The following is a 16,402-nucleotide window of genomic DNA, read 5'->3' as shown; positions in this document are numbered from 1 at the left end:
CGGCCGCACTTAAAGATCCAGCAGATAGGAGGATGGAAAATATCCAAAAAAGTATATACACACATACAGGTGTTATACTACGACCAGCTATAGCGACAGCCTGGATGTGCAGTGCTGGGGTAGCTTGGTCAGAGTCCCTGATTGAAAATATTGATACCCTGGATAGGGACAATGTTTTACTGTCTTTAGAGCAAATAAAGGATGCATTTCTTTATATGCGTGATGCACAGAGGGATATCTGCACACTGGCATCACGGGTAAGTGCTATGTCCATTTCGGCCAGAAGAAGTTTATGGACGCGACAGTGGTCAGGCGATGCGGACTCAAAACGGCATATGGAAGTTTTGCCGTATAAAGGGGAGGAGTTATTTGGAGTCGGTCTATCGGATTTGGTGGCCACGGCTACAGCCGGGAAATCCACCTTTTTACCTCAAGTCACTCCCCAACAGAAAAAGACACCGACTTTTCAACCGCAGCCCTTTCGTTCCTTTAAAAACAAGAGAGCAAAGGGATATTCATATCTGCCACGAGGCAGAGGAAGGGGGAAGAGACAGCAACAGGCAGCTCCTTCCCAGGAACAGAAGCCCTCCCCCGCTTCTACAAAAGCCTCAGCATGACGCTGGGGCTTCTCAAGCGGACTCGGGGGCGGTGGGGGGTCGTCTCAAGAATTTCAGCGCGCAGTGGGCTCACTCGCAGGTAGATCCCGGGATCCTGCAGATAATATCTCAGGGGTACAGGTTAGAACTAGAGACGAATCCACCTCGCCGTTTCCTGAAGTCTGCTTTACCAACGTCCCCCTCCGACAGGGTGACGGTCTTGGAAGCCATTCACAAGCTGTACTCTCAGCAGGTGATAGTCAAGGTACCTCTTTTACAACAAGGAAAGGGGTATTATTCCACTCTATTTGTGGTACCGAAGCCGGATGGCTCGGTAAGACCTATTCTAAATCTGAAGTCCTTGAACCTGTACATAAAGAAGTTCAAGTTCAAGATGGAGTCACTCAGAGCAGTGATAGCGAACCTGGAAGAAGGGGACTTTATGGTATCCTTGGACATCAAGGATGCGTATCTCCACGTTCCAATTTACCCCTCACACCAGGGGTACCTCAGTTTCGTCGTACAGAACTGTCACTATCAGTTTCAGACGCTGCCGTTCGGATTGTCCACGGCACCTCGGGTCTTTACCAAGGTAATGGCCGAGATGATGATTCTTCTTCGAAGAAAAGGCGTATTAATTATCCCATACTTGGACGATCTCCTAATAAGGGCAAGGTCCAGAGAACAGCTAGAGATGGGATTAGCACTGTCTCAAGAAATGCTAAAACAGCACGGGTGGATTCTGAATATTCCAAAATCCCAGTTAATTCCGACAACACGTCTGTTGTTCCTAGGGATGATTCTGGACACGGTTCAGAAAAAGGTTTTTCTCCCGGAGGAAAAAGCCAAGGAGTTATCCGAGCTTGTCAGGAACCTCCTAAAACCAGGAAAGGTGTCTGTACATCAATGCACAAGAGTCCTGGGAAAAATGGTGGCTTCTTACGAAGCAATTCCATTCGGCAGATTCCACGCAAGAATTTTCCAGAGGGATCTGTTGGACAAATGGTCAGGGTCGCATCTTCAGATGCACCAGCGGATAACCCTGTCTCCAAGGACAAGGGTATCTCTTCTGTGGTGGTTACAGAGTGCTCATCTATTGGAGGGCCGCAGATTCGGCATACAGGATTGGATCCTGGTGACCACGGACGCCAGCCTGAGAGGCTGGGGAGCAGTCACACAAGGAAGAAACTTCCAGGGAGTGTGGACGAGCCTGGAAACGTCTCTTCACATAAACATTCTGGAACTAAGAGCAATCTACAATGCTCTAAGCCAGGCAGAACCTCTGCTTCAGGGAAAGCCGGTGTTGATCCAGTCGGACAACATCACGGCAGTCGCCCATGTGAACAGACAGGGCGGCACAAGAAGCAGGAGTGCAATGGCAGAAGCTGCAAGGATTCTTCGCTGGGCGGAAAATCATGTGATAGCACTGTCAGCAGTGTTCATCCCGGGAGTGGACAACTGGGAAGCAGACTTCCTCAGCAGACACGACCTTCACCCGGGAGAGTGGGGACTTCATCCAGAAGTTTTCCACATGCTGGTAACCCGTTGGGAAAGACCAATGGTGGACATGATGGCGTCTCGCCTCAACAAAAAACTGGACAGGTATTGCGCCAGGTCAAGAGATCCGCAGGCAATAGCTGTGGACGCGCTGGTAACGCCTTGGGTGTACCAGTCGGTATATGTGTTTCCTCCTCTGCCTCTCATACCAAAAGTATTGAGAATTATACGGCAAAGAGGCGTAAGAACGATACTAGTGGTTCCGGATTGGCCAAGAAGAACTTGGTACCCGGAACTTCAAGAGATGATCACGGAAGATCCGTGGCCTCTACCTCTGAGAAGGGACTTGCTTCAGCAGGGTCCCTGTCTGTTTCAAGACTTACCGCGGCTGCGTTTGACGGCATGGCGGTTGAACGCCGGATCCTAAAGGAAAAAGGCATGCCGGAAGAAGTCATTCCTACTTTGATTAAAGCACGGAAGGAAGTAACCGCGCAACATTATCACCGCATTTGGCGAAAATATGTTGCGTGGTGCGTGGATCGGAGTGCTCCGACGGAGGAATTTCAACTGGGTCGATTCCTACATTTCCTGCAATCAGGATTGTCTATGGGTCTCAAATTGGGATCTATTAAGGTTCAAATTTCGGCCCTGTCGATTTTCTTCCAGAAAGAATTGGCTTCAGTTCCTGAAGTCCAGACTTTTGTTAAGGGAGTGCTGCATATACAGCCTCCTGTGGTGCCCCCAGTGGCACCGTGGGATCTCAATGTTGTTTTGGACTTTCTCAAATCTCATTGGTTTGAACCACTAAATAATGTGGATTTGAAATATCTCACATGGAAAGTGACCATGCTACTAGCCCTGGCTTCGGCCAGGAGAGTGTCAGAACTGGCAGCTTTATCTTACAAAAGCCCATATCTGATTTTCCATTCGGACAGGGCAGAACTGCGGACTCGTCCGCATTTTCTCCCTAAGGTGGTGTCAGCATTTCATCTGAACCAGCCTATTGTAGTGCCTGCGGCTACAAGTGACTTGGAGGACTCCAAGTTACTGGATGTTGTCAGAGCATTGAAAATATATATTGCAAGGACAGCTGGAGTCAGAAAATCTGACTCGTTGTTTATATTGTATGCACCCAACAAGATGGGTGCTCCTGCGTCTAAGCAGACGATTGCTCGTTGGATCTGTAGCACAATCCAACTTGCACATTCTGTGGCAGGCCTGCCACAGCCTAAATCTGTAAAGGCCCACTCCACAAGGAAGGTGGGCTCATCTTGGGCGGCTGCCCGAGGGGTCTCGGCATTACAACTTTGCCGAGCAGCTACGTGGTCAGGGGAGAACACGTTTGTAAAATTTTACAAATTTGATACTCTGGCTAAGGAGGACCTGGAGTTCTCTCATTCGGTGCTGCAGAGTTATCCGCACTCTCCCGCCCGTTTGGGAGCTTTGGTATAATCCCCATGGTCCTTTCAGGAACCCCAGCATCCACTAGGACGATAGAGAAAATAAGAATTTACTTACCGATAATTCTATTTCTCGGAGTCCGTAGTGGATGCTGGGCGCCCATCCCAAGTGCGGATTATCTGCAATAATTGTACATAGTTATTGTTAACTAATTCGGGTTATTGTTGTAGGGAGCCATCTTTTAGAGGCTCTTCTGTTATCATACTGTTAACTGGGTTTATATCACAGGTTGTACGGTGTGACTGGTGTGGCTGGTATGAGTCTTACCCGGGATTCATAAATCCTTCCTTATTGTGTACGCTCGTCCGGGCACAGTACCTAACTGAGGCTTGGAGGAGGGTCATAGGGGGAGGAGCCAGTGCACACCACCTGATCGTAAAGCTTTACTTTTGTGCCCTGTCTCCTGCGGAGCCGCTATTCCCCATGGTCCTTACGGAGTCCCAGCATCCACTACGGACTACGAGAAATAGATTTATCGGTAAGTAAAATCTTATTTTTCCCCAGGAGCTTTACTACACACACCTCTCCACTTAATACCTCCACACATCGCAAACCACTCCTTGTTTAGAAACACATACAACAGCTGGATCAAGCTGTGTAAAAACCTCAAATTCCCACACACATTCTCACCTTTCTGTCCGCTATTCCCCATGGTCCTTTCAGGAACCCCAGCATCCACTACGGACTCCGAGAAATAGAATTATCGGTAAGTAAATTCTTATTTTTGCTTGTAGATTAGCATTCGGAAAACATGTATTTAATTGAGTGAATCTAATATAATCAGAATTAGCCTCTGAGATGAATACCATTATAGGTATTATGATGAGAGGAACCAGTTTTAAATATCTTAAAGGCTAAAGTGATCCTGGGGCGGGAATAAAATTATGCACTGTTAATTACCCTGGCTAATTGTCTTGCCGGAGGCTATCCTATTAGCCCTGATAAGCCGGTGCGAACCGCGGCTAATCTGGGATTTTGTTTTACCTGCCTCAGGCAGGCGAAACCTAACCCCCGGAAACAGCCCTGTTTTCATCCAAAAATGGTGCTGTTTCTTCTGAAAACACACTGAATCTGTGTTTTTCGGGAGAGAATGTAATTATTTTTTTTGCAGGTGACCAAATTGTATACCCTGTTTAAAAAAAAAAAAGACAAAATGGCTGAAAAACGTCCATTTTTTCACACCTGATGTTTCTTCACCTCTAATTGGATATCCCCCTAAGAGTCAATCCAGTGTTCGCGCGATAAGCTGTACCTGCCAGGAGATTTATTACCGTCTTTTCACCTACAGTCAGTCAATGGAAAAGAAAAGAAACATTTGTTAGATCTAGTGAGTGCTGTCACTGAATACTTATACAGGATAGAATACTTTCATTATAAAGAACAATTTTTAGTGATTCCATCACTTCCAAACAAATAATTTTCAAAAGGATTAGAGAAGTAATCATGCAAGAAATGTAGACCTAAAGTGCTTGCAATATTAAAAGCACATTCATCTTGAAGAGTGGCTACTTTTTGGGCAATTATGGCTCAGTCCTTGGTAACAGAAACTTGCAAGGCAGCAGAATGGACATCTACCCATACCTTCTCCATTCATGTTCATCTGAGTATATTCTTCTCTGCTCAATGGGGGGAATTCAAATGTTTGAAAAGTCAGTTGAGTGTCTGTTTTTTCTTATCTAATAGACAGGAAAAAACAGACACCCAACTGACTTTTCAAACATTTGAATTCCCTCCAATGTCTGCTAAGGAGCCATTGTTTCCATACAGCTACTTAAACAAAGGTTTCATTATGCAGCATATGTGGTTTAGTTTTTCTTTTTATCCTCCAATCTAACTTAAAAGGGAAGCAATGCATTTTAAGGTTTGCCATGGAGTTTTTAGAAAAGATGAGTCATTACTGATGATTTAATTAGCTATTTTCTGTTATTAATGTGTTTAACATAATAAATTAAGAACACACATCCCTGTTTTTATTTTTTTATTTTATTGCTATGTAATTGTAATGTATTTTATTATGCAATATATACTACTTTTCAATATTTTAATTGGAAAGCTTCAGCAGCTCAGTGTATCATTCTAATAATTATCTTCAATAATTGTATTTATAGATGAAATATGAATGATGCATTTTTTTCATGGAGGTATTTTAATCCTATTTTAATGTTTTAAATTCTTATTCACCATTGTTCTATCTTTTCACATCACTTAATATTTTCTGCTGCAGTGCCATCCATTTAAAAAATACATTTTTAATATATTATATTTTACAGCCTGAATGTAATTTTAGCCAATATTTTTAATAACTTTGTGCATTAAACAAAGTTTGTGTACATACACACAATTCATTTATATTTCGTATACACCTTATACACACAGCCTGAAGGTCATTTAATACAATATTTTTAATAACTTTGTGTATTAAACAAAGTTTGTGTTCACTGAGCCATCAGAAAAGGTTTCACTATCTCAGTTCACTCAAAAAAATCCGTATTTCGGAATATTCCGTATTACTAATGCTTTGTTTAGACATCCTTTTCCTTAATAGATTTCAAAGACATCACCATTTCTGTGGTATTTTTATTCAGTTTTGCCTCGAGCTTTGGCATTTAGCCTTTTCTTTCTGCCGTTTGGCCTTTTTGACAGGAGGATGTGCCTCTTGATTGCACCAGCTGTGGGTTTCATATTTTTGTACTCTTTCCTTCCTCATAAAGAGCTACGGTTTATCATTTACACATTTCCTCTTTTAAACATAGTGGCTTCTAAAGGATGTGCATATATGTAAGTATAAAGTAAGCCTGCTTGATGTATACTTTCACTTATCTGCCTAACATCTTTAGTAAAACACACGCTGAATGTTTTATATATGAATTATGTTTGCATGTGCAGTCTCATTTATGTATTAAACTTAAAATATATTCTTTTTATATAGTCTTTTTATATAGTCTTTGAGTAAAAGTAATTTAGTAATGTCTAATAATCCATTGTTTAGCGTATAGTATGATTGTGTTAATTTATTTCTACTGTTGCAGACTTCATAACTATCAGAAATCTTGGATGTTCAAATTTGGCACTTTCTGTGTAATAGCCCATCTACTGGCAAATGCAAGCTACTCTGTAACTTCTTTGTATGCTTCCCATTTTAATTACCCTGGAGGTGCTGCAATGGATGCTTTGCATAAATTGGTGGACTCTTCTAGAGGTTGGCATCTTTTTCTCAAATTAAACTACTCCCCTTTATTATTATTTTTGCTACTTCTATGCTGTTTTATTTAATGAAATGTATCCAAATTGTCTTCACTTTTTCAGATGTGTCTGTTCACATAGATGTGGCAGCTGCTCAAACTGGAGTCTCGCGTTTTTTGCAATTAAACTCACATTGGAGGTAACGTCTTATTTTTCTGTAGAGTATTTCTGTAGTTTGTACACCATTCCTAAAATATAACAATTATGCTTGCCATTGTTCCCCATCCATTCACATGTATAGAATGCCAGTAGCCAGAGGAAGGAGTCCTTAATGGGAATGTATGTGTCTATGCCATTATCATAGTTTTACAACTGGGAATCATTAATACTGAATGCATTATGCTTTTTATAAATAAGCTAGTTTAGAAAAGAGCAACCGCAAATCATTCTATTTCAAGTAGTGAAATTAGATTTTGGTTTCTCTAGCATATATAGCTGGCGTTATTAGTATGTTGAACCAACCAGTTCAGTTAACATGGATTGTTTGAAGGCCTCAAGTTGCTGCTGTATTCAGCTTACCCAATTCTACAAATTGTACCTTCTGCTTACATGTCTGGTGCATTAGAGTGGTTCAGCCAGCATACAAAAGTACCTATCTGGGAGCAGCCTTTAGATCAGTATTTTTGAAATTAGTTTGTTCCATTTTCAACAAAAATGTCTAAAAAGTTTAGTTTATGTTCTGTTGAAGGGATTATGGTCACAGGCGGACACTCCTTCACATTTGGTGGCCCTGTCCCAAGATATATTTATTTGGGAATCGGATCCGTAGACTTCTCAGCTCCATGATGGAAGCCTTTATTCCCGAAGATTTGTGGATATTTTTCCTTTTATACCACCCTCAAATTTTCTGTTGCCACTCAACAAAATCCTATATTGCTTCCCACTGAAAACTAATGATCCTACATGGCTCTGTGGTGAACACCATTTCTGGCATGTTGCATGCATGGGACAAACGATAGACCTTATATCTCTTACGTCCTAGAGGATACTGGGGTCCATTTTGTACCATGGGGTATAGACGGGTCCACTAGGAGCCATGGGCACTTTAGGAATTTGATAGTGTGGGCTGGCTCCTCCCTCCATGCCCCTCCTATCAGACTCAGTTTTGAAAATGTGCCCGGTGGAGCCGGTCACGCTGAAGGAAGCTCCTGAAGAGTTTTCTGCATTTATTTTCTCTTATTTTCAGGCAGGGCTGGTTGGCACCGGCCTGCCTGCTTCGTGGGATTTAGGGGGGAAATGGCCCAACCTCTTGAAGGGTTAATGGTCCCGTTCCCCGCTGACAGGACATTGAGCTCCTGAGGGAACTATTCGCAATCCCCACCACAGCGAGCGTACATTCCCGCAGCACGCCGCCAACACTAACAGAGCCAGAAGAATGAAAAGTGGTGAGTACTGAGCCGGCGTCCTGGTTAGCGGGGTGCCGGCCATTATGGCGGCACAAGGGTACAGAGATGCACGGCTTCTAAACGGGGCGGAATCCGTCTCCAGACACAGTACAAAACTGCGTTTTAGTACACTGTACATAGGCCCTCATTCCGAGTTGTTCGCTCGGTATTTTTCATCGCATCGCAATGAAAATCCGCTTAGTACGCATGCGCAATGTTCGCACTGCGACTGCGCCAAGTAACTTTGCTATGTAGAAAGTAATTTTACTCACGGCTTTTTCCTCGCTCCGGCGATCGTAATGTGATTGACAGGAAATGGGTGTTACTGGGCGGAAACACGGCGTTTCAGGGGCGTGTGGCTGAAAACGCTACCGTTTCCGGAAAAAACGCAGGAGTGGCCGGAGAAACGGTGGGAGTGCCTGGGCGAACGCTGGGTGTGTTTGTGACGTCAACCAGGAACGACAAGCACTGAACTGATCGCACAGGCAGAGTAAGTCTGAAGCTACTCTGAAACTGCTAAGTAGTTAGTAATCGCAATATTGCGAATACATCGGTCGCAATTTTAAGAAGCTAAGATTCACTCCCAGTAGGCGGCGGCTTAGCGTGTGTAACTCTGCTAAATTCGCCTTGCGACCGATCAACTCGGAATGAGGGCCATAGTACCCAGACTGGCAAACATAGCCTTAAAACGGTTCTGCTCCATTTTAAGCACAAAAATTACCTCAGCCAGTATAAAAAAAGAGGGAAGATCGTGCTCCATTGAAGGGGTGGGGCTTCACTATGAGGATCAAGCAGCTCACCAGCGCCAATTTCCCTCTGCAGTGCACACAGACGCTGACAGGGACGCGCAGCTCCTCCGTTGTGACTCCAAATTACCTCAGTGGTACCAGGGGGTCATAGCAGGTGAGAAGCGACTATTAGTATATTAAGTCCCCTATCAGGGTACTTAGTCTGCGACCCGGCTAAGCTTGGCAATAGCGGTAAGGGTGCGGTGGGGGCTGGCTCCAGACAACTCTGTGTCTCCCTGAAGGGCTATTTGTGGGCTACTTGTGCTTAACCTTTTCGTGTGTGTGTGTGTGTGTGTGTGTGTGTGTGTGTGTGTGTGTGTGTGTGTGTGTGCGCGCTCTGTCACATTTACATTATGTCAGGCAAAGAGTGTGTTTCTTGTACAGCGGAGTGTTCCTCTTCACCAGGGGGCTCACTACTTGGGTACTCGGGGTTCACAGAATAGTGGGGCTGAACCACAGTGGGTTAATTCTCTGAAAGGAATGATCTCCACTCTTTCTACAAAATTGTCCCACAATAAGAAAGAGACGCAATACTTAAGGCAGACTGTGGATGAGTTTATGAACGGGAGACTCAGTCCCCAAAACAGTGTCTCAATCCCCTCCCATTTGTCCGCAAAAGTGATCTCTGGCCCATATCCTGCAGGCTGACTCTGACAGGTCAGGCATGGAGGAGGGGGAGGTGGACTCACAGGGGGGGGGGGGGGAATGCAGCTCTGCCACAGGGAATAGAGGCTCTTATAGAGGCTATCAGACATGTTCTGCATATTCCTGATAAGGTGTCAGAGGAGTGTGAGGAATCTTATTTTAATGTAAAAAAGAAGTCCTCAGTCACAAAGAAATTGAATACCCTGTTTGAAGAAACATGGGTTAATCCTGATAAGAAGTTTCAGATCCCTAAAAGGATGCTCTTATCTTTTCCTTTTCCTCTAGAGCAGGGGTGGCCAACCAATCAGAGACAAAGAGCCATAAAATCTTGTTAGGTACATCAAAGAGCCGTCTTCGAGCCGAAGGTGCACTTGCAAAAATGGGGTGTCAGCTTGTGCCTGCTAGGCCACGCCCTGGTATAAAATACATTGAAAAAGCCAGATCCAACATAAAATACAATGAAAAAGCCACTTCTACATCAAATAATTTAAAAAGCCAGATCCGCAGAAAATATATTTAAAAGCCAGATTCGCATAATACACATTAGTTCCCCCATGTGTCACTCCAGCCAGCACCCGCCTGTGTCACTCCAGCCAACTCCCCCATGTGTATTTGGCTCCCTCAGTTCTCAGTCTACGTAGTGCTGCTGCATGTCTGGCTGGAGTGCAGTGGTTTACAGATCTCTTGTGGTCACGTGACTTTGAGTGTTGGGAGCCACATTTGAATAAAGAAAGAGCCGCATGTGGCTCAAGAGCCACGCGTTGGCCACCACTGCTCTAGAGGATAGGAAAAAAATGGGAAAATACACAGATAGTGGACGCATCAGTCTCTAGGCTGTCACGTAAAATTGTATTGCCTGTCCCTGGTGCAGCCTCCCTGAAAGACACAGCTGATCGTAAAATTGAGACTACACTCAAATCATTGTACACAGCTGCTGGGGTGGCCCAAAGACCCACTATTGCATGTGCATGGGCCACTAAAGCCATTGCTAAATGGTCAGGTAACCTAATTGAGGGGTTAGATTCCTTATCTAGGGGGGATGTTGTCTTACTCCTGCTAACTTTACGGCGGAAGCCATAAAGGAAATAGGCGTGCTTAATGCATGCACCACCGCTATGGCAGTGTCGGCACGCAGTGTTCAAATTCAAGATGGAGTCTCTGAGAGCGGTGATCTCAGGTCTGGAGGAGGGAGAATTCCTCTGGATATCAAGGATGTGTACCTTCATATTCCGATCTGGCCGCCTCATCAGGCTTATTTCTGGTTTGCACTGCAGGACTGTCACTACCAGTTCCAGGCCCTGCCATTTGGTCTGTCCACAGCACCGAGGGTGCTCACCAAGGTGATGGCAGAGATGATGTTTCTATTCCGCAAGCAGAGAGTTAACATAATTCCGTACCTGGACGATCTCCTGATAAAAGCGCCATCCAGGAAAAGGTTGCTGGACAGCATTGCTCTCTCAAGCAAACTCCTCCAGGATCACGGGTGGATTCTGAACCTTCCGAAATCTCACCTAGAGCCAAAACGGAGGCTCCCATTCCTGGGAATGATACTGGAAACGGAGTCACAGAAGGTGTTCCATCCATTGGAAAAGGCATTGGTAATCCAGTCGATGGTTCGGGATGTCCTGAAGCATTGGTAATCCATCTCGATCTGTTGGACAAATGGTCCGGATCGCATCTTCACATGCACCAGAGGATCCGTCAGTTGCTAAAAGGATCCTCCCTTCTGTGGTGGCTACAGTTTTCTCACCTCGCAGGACGGAGGTTCGGATTTCTGAACTAGATTCTGTTAACCACAGACGCAAGCCTCAGAGGTTGGGGAGCAGTCACTCGGGGTGCAGTTTCAGGGAAGATGGTCAAGTCAGGAAGTTTTCCTTCCAATCAACATTCTGGAACTCAGGGCCATATACAACGCCCTTCTGCAGACCTCACATCTTTTTCAAGACCGGGCAATTCAGGTCCAGTCGGACAATGTGACGGCAGTAACGTACATAAACTGACAGGGTGGAATAAAAAGCAGATCAGCAATGTCAGAGGTGTCAAGAATTCTCCTCTGGGCAGAAAGAAACGCTGCGTCTTCATTCCAGGAGTAGACAACTGGGAAGCAGACTTCCTCGGCAGACATGACCTGCACCCGGGGGAGTAGGGCCTTCAACCGGAAGTGTTCAGGTGCTTGACAAGTCAATGGGGATATCCACAGATCATCATGATGGCCTCTTGTCTCAACAAGAAGCTCAGGCAGTATTGTTCCAGGGCGAGAGACCCACAGGCGGTGGCGGTAGACATCCTGACGACCCATGTGCTACCCTCACAAAAGTTTGTTCAGCATTGGAGGGATAGGCACAATACACACAATCACACATCTGATGAAGGATCCTGTGAGGTCTGAAAACGTGTTTGTGTGCGACTCTTGACACCTCGTTTTGGACATCTTTGCACGCTGGGTATCGTTGCGGAAAGGTTTTGCGGATTCCGGACCTGCATGTACCTGCCACTATCTTGCTGACATCTGTGGGATTCCGTGAGATGCCTAGAGTGTTGCTGTATTTGCCACTAGAGGATGTTTATATACTATTTTTAATCTTGTGTTTTGTTAGTGCACTATATTAAACATTCATGTTCTTTGTGACGACTGGCTGCACTATTACGTTATTATTGTGCCTATCCCTCCAATGCTGAACAAGCTTTTGTGAGGGTAGCACGTGTTGTTTCAGGGGGTTTTTTTTTAAATTGTTGACATTTTGACCCTGCTGTTTATTTTGGGTCTATCTATTGACTATCATTTTAATGTAAATCTATCAACAGATACCACATCCAACAATGGTTAAATGTGCAGATAAAATCTCTGTGAATTTATTCCAGATAACTGGTAAGAGTATTGTGTGTAGTTAAACGGATAGTGTTATAGGCAGCATATGGTACAGTACTTCTAGACAAATACATTATATCGATAAAAGTATTTGGACGCCTGACCATTACACCAACAGGGACTGTGATGATATTGTGTTCAAATACATATACTTTAATAGTTGGTCTACCTTTTGCAGCTATAACAGCTTCCACTCTTCTTGGAAGGCTTTCCACAAGGTTTTGGAGTGTTTCTGTGGAATTTGTGCCCATTCATTCTGTAGAGCATTTAGAAGGTCAGGCACTGATGTTGGACGAGAAGGCCTGACTCAGTCGCCGGTCCAGTTCATCCCAAAGGTGCTTGATGGAGTTGAGGTCAGGGCTCTGTGCGGGCCAGCCAAGTTCTTCCACACTGAAGTCATTAAACCATGTCTTTGTGTCCCAGTGCACAAATCAAGGACTATAGTCATGCTAGAATAGAAAAGGGCCTTCCCCAAACTGTTCCCACAAAGTTGGAAGCATAGCATTGTCCAAAATGTCTTGGTATGCTGAAGCATTAAGATTGCCCTTCACTGGAGATAAGGGGCCTAGCCCAGGGTGTGGTATACAAGATCTACATGAATTAGGTCTACAGTCATTAGGTCGACCATATTTGGTTTACAAATAAAGTCGACACTGACAAAAGGTTGACATATGAAAGGACTACACTGACAAAAGGTTGATGAGCAAGGTTGACATGAAAATGGTCGACACATTTTTTGCGTATTTAGGGTTAGTGTGGATAGTTTTTTTTCATCTGGGACCACCATTTGTTGAAACATGGCCCCTAGTGGGCACGCGTCACACACCACGCTTTGGACACAGTGACTTGCTTCGCTCGCCACAAGCTTATTAAAGGTACCGATTTGTGACATGGATAGTCAAGGATGGAAAAAGTCCAAAAATATGAAAAAAATGAAAAAGTGTGTCATGTTGAGCGGATGAACCTGTCGACGTTTTATCCAGGTCGACTTTGTTAGTGTCTACAATATGGGGTTGACTTAATGACTGTCAACCCATAGTCCGGATTACCCTAGCCCGAACCCTGGAAAACAGCCTCATACCATTATGCCTCCTCCACCAAACTTCACATTTGGCACAATGCAGTAATTCAGGTAACGGTCTCCGGGCATCGCCCAAACCCAGACTCGCCCATCTGACTGCCAAACAAAGCAGCATGATACATTACTCCATAGAACATGTTTCCACTGCTCCACAGTCCAGTGTCTGTGTGCTTTTCACCACTCCATCCGACGCTTGGCATTGAACTTAGTGATGTTAGGCTTGCATGCAGCTGCTTGACCATGGAACCCCATTCCATTAAGCTCCCGCCGCACAGTTTTTATGCTTACATTATTGCCAATGGTAATTTGGAACTCTTCAGCTGTGGAATCAGCGGAGCATCGGCGTCTTTAACACACCACGCTCCTTAGCAGTCGTTGACCCCGCTCTGATTTTACTTGGTCTTCGTGGCTGAGTTGCTATTATTACTAAATGCTTCCACTTTCTAATATTATCACTTACAGCTGACCGTGGAATATCCAGCAGGGATATTTCACAAACCATCTTATTGCAAAGGTGGCATCCTATCACAGTACCACGCTTGAAGTCACTGAGCTCTTCAGAATGAACCATTTTGTATCACAAATGTTTGAAAATGGAGACTGCATAGCTAGGTGCTTGATTTCATACACCTGTGGCAACAGGTCTGATTTGAAATACCTGAATTCAATAATTAACAAGTGTGACCAAATACTTTTGTCCATATAGTGTATAAACTATGTAAAATGTTGGTGTTAAACTGGGAGTGTATCACTTTGCAATAGTGTGGCAGCCAAGTGCCACATTTTCAGTCTGAGGAGCTGGATATGCACTGGCTGTAGGAGTGCAGTGCCTTACAAAGGGGCTGCCACTTTAGAGGGGAATGTTGCACCAACTAGGGTTTTTTTTTTCTGGCCCTGTACATAAAAGGGTTTTTACCTTGGAACTCTGTTAGAGCAGGCTGCCAATAGCTGCCTACATAGCTGGTGAGTCCATGGCCAATTTAATTTTCTTACATAAGTAGTATGATTTCTATTTTTTGCTATCTGTGGTAATTGGTTATGCACCCCAATTTTATTGTTGCATCAGTTTGCTGTAAATTTGCTTAAGATTTTCAATTAAATAGTCACGTGTGATCGCATCCTAAGCACAATAGTGAATGAAGTTGTGAGCGTGTATTAACATTGGCTGTCTTTTTTTCACTTGTACTTTTTGCCTCCAGATACGACAAAAGAGAAGACCTTACCCCGAATGATAATGCTATGACTTTCTATACGCACATCATTATGGAATTTGAAACTACTCATTTGTCATACTACAAGAAAACTCATACAATACTAAGTCACATATCTAGTTTTGATGGATTTGGTTTTAATATTACTACTTTTCCACCAGTCTACATCAAATTAATTACCAAATTAATTATCTTAGAAAGGTCTCGCTTTGGGTAAACTATTTGTAAATCTTTATTTATGCTCAATTTATTTTTTTAACAAATCAAATGTAAACTTAGAAGCAAATGTCTTAAATAAAACATTATAAAATAAGTGTGTGTAGTCTTTATAATCCTCTGGGTCCCTCCATTATTGGGTAAATCTACAAATGTAAAAGAACAGCAAAAGCCGTAGCATAGCAATATGTTATTACAGGTTGAGTATCCCTTATCCAAAATGCTTGGGACCAGAGGTATTTTGTATATCGGATTTTTCCGTATTTTGGAATAATTGCATACCATAATGAGATATCATGGTGATGGGACCTAAATCTAAGCACAGAAAGCATTTATGTTACATATACACCTTATACACACAGCCTGAAGGTCATTTTAGCCAATATTTTTTATAACTTTGTGCATTAAACAAAGTGTGTCTATATTCACACAATTAATTTATGTTTCATACACACCTTATACACACAGCCTGAAGGTCATTTTAGCCAATATTTTTTATAACTTTGTGCATTAAACAAAGTGTGTCTATATTCACACAATTAATTTATGTTTCATACACACCTTATACACACAGCCTGAAGGTCATTTAATACAATATTTTTAATAGCTTTGTGTATTAAAAAAAGTTTGTGTACATTGAACCATCAAAAAACAAAGGTTTCACTCTCTCACTCTCACTCAAAAAAGTCCGTATTTCGGAATATTCCGTATTTCGGAATATTTGGATATGGGATACTCAACCTGTACTGAATGATTGCAGTACATGGAATCAAATGCCTTTAAGATGCTAAACCAGTTACTTCCTTGGTTCAGTTTTCTACTTTTACATTGCCTGGGTTTTTAATTAGCCATGGTAAATTACCGCGGCTAATTGACTGTTCCCTCACCTGGGGATATTCAATTGTTGACCGATGCCGGTAGTCATCGGGGATTTTTTGATATGTGTCCGAGGCAGGTGGAAAAAAATCCCAAATAACCAGCCATGTTGGGGTTTTTTTGCAAAAACAAATAGGTCCGGGAACTTATCACGGATCCTTTGTGTTTTCGCATGAAAATACAAAATTTTTCAGGCAAAAAAATGGGGGACAATTGAATTGGATGGAAAAAAAATATCTCCCTCTGTGTGTGTTATATATTTAGCACACTCGGTCAAAGTACCCAAATATAATTTACAGCACAGACTGGCAGTTCAGATTTGACTCTGTTCTTCACTTTAAGTTTGAATCTCATAAAAAGGCATACTTTTTTAAAATTTGTAAAAAAATCACAGATCTCTTCTTTCAGATCACATTCTGGGAAAATTGTTTGTTCTTCCTCCACTTTAGGGGACACAGGGATAACACTGGATATAGCCTGGAGAGGAGAGTCTGGGCACCAAATAGTTTCATTATTTTTCTCTATACTCTGCCC

General features: G+C 43.3%; 1 protein-coding gene across 1 annotated transcript in view; it reads left to right on the top strand.

Annotated features, from left to right (window-relative positions):
• The window catches only part of ALG12 (ALG12 alpha-1,6-mannosyltransferase), an 89,114-nt gene extending 74,025 nt beyond the window's left edge, over positions 1-15,089 (top strand). The window contains exons 6-9 of the mRNA XM_063927129.1: positions 6,109-6,332; positions 6,584-6,753; positions 6,861-6,936; positions 14,765-15,089. Of these exons, the coding sequence (XP_063783199.1) occupies positions 6,109-6,332; positions 6,584-6,753; positions 6,861-6,936; positions 14,765-14,993 (699 nt within the window). The 3' untranslated portion in view covers positions 14,994-15,089. The remainder of the gene's footprint in view (positions 1-6,108; positions 6,333-6,583; positions 6,754-6,860; positions 6,937-14,764) is intronic.
• The last annotated feature ends 1,313 nt before the right edge of the window (positions 15,090-16,402 follow it).

Source organism: Pseudophryne corroboree, chromosome 6 (genome assembly GCF_028390025.1).
Source record: "Pseudophryne corroboree isolate aPseCor3 chromosome 6, aPseCor3.hap2, whole genome shotgun sequence".
NCBI classification, from domain to species: Eukaryota; Metazoa; Chordata; class Amphibia; order Anura; family Myobatrachidae; genus Pseudophryne; species Pseudophryne corroboree.
The sequence above is the reverse complement of the archived record's forward strand: the minus strand, read 5'-3'. Positions and strand labels throughout refer to the sequence as shown.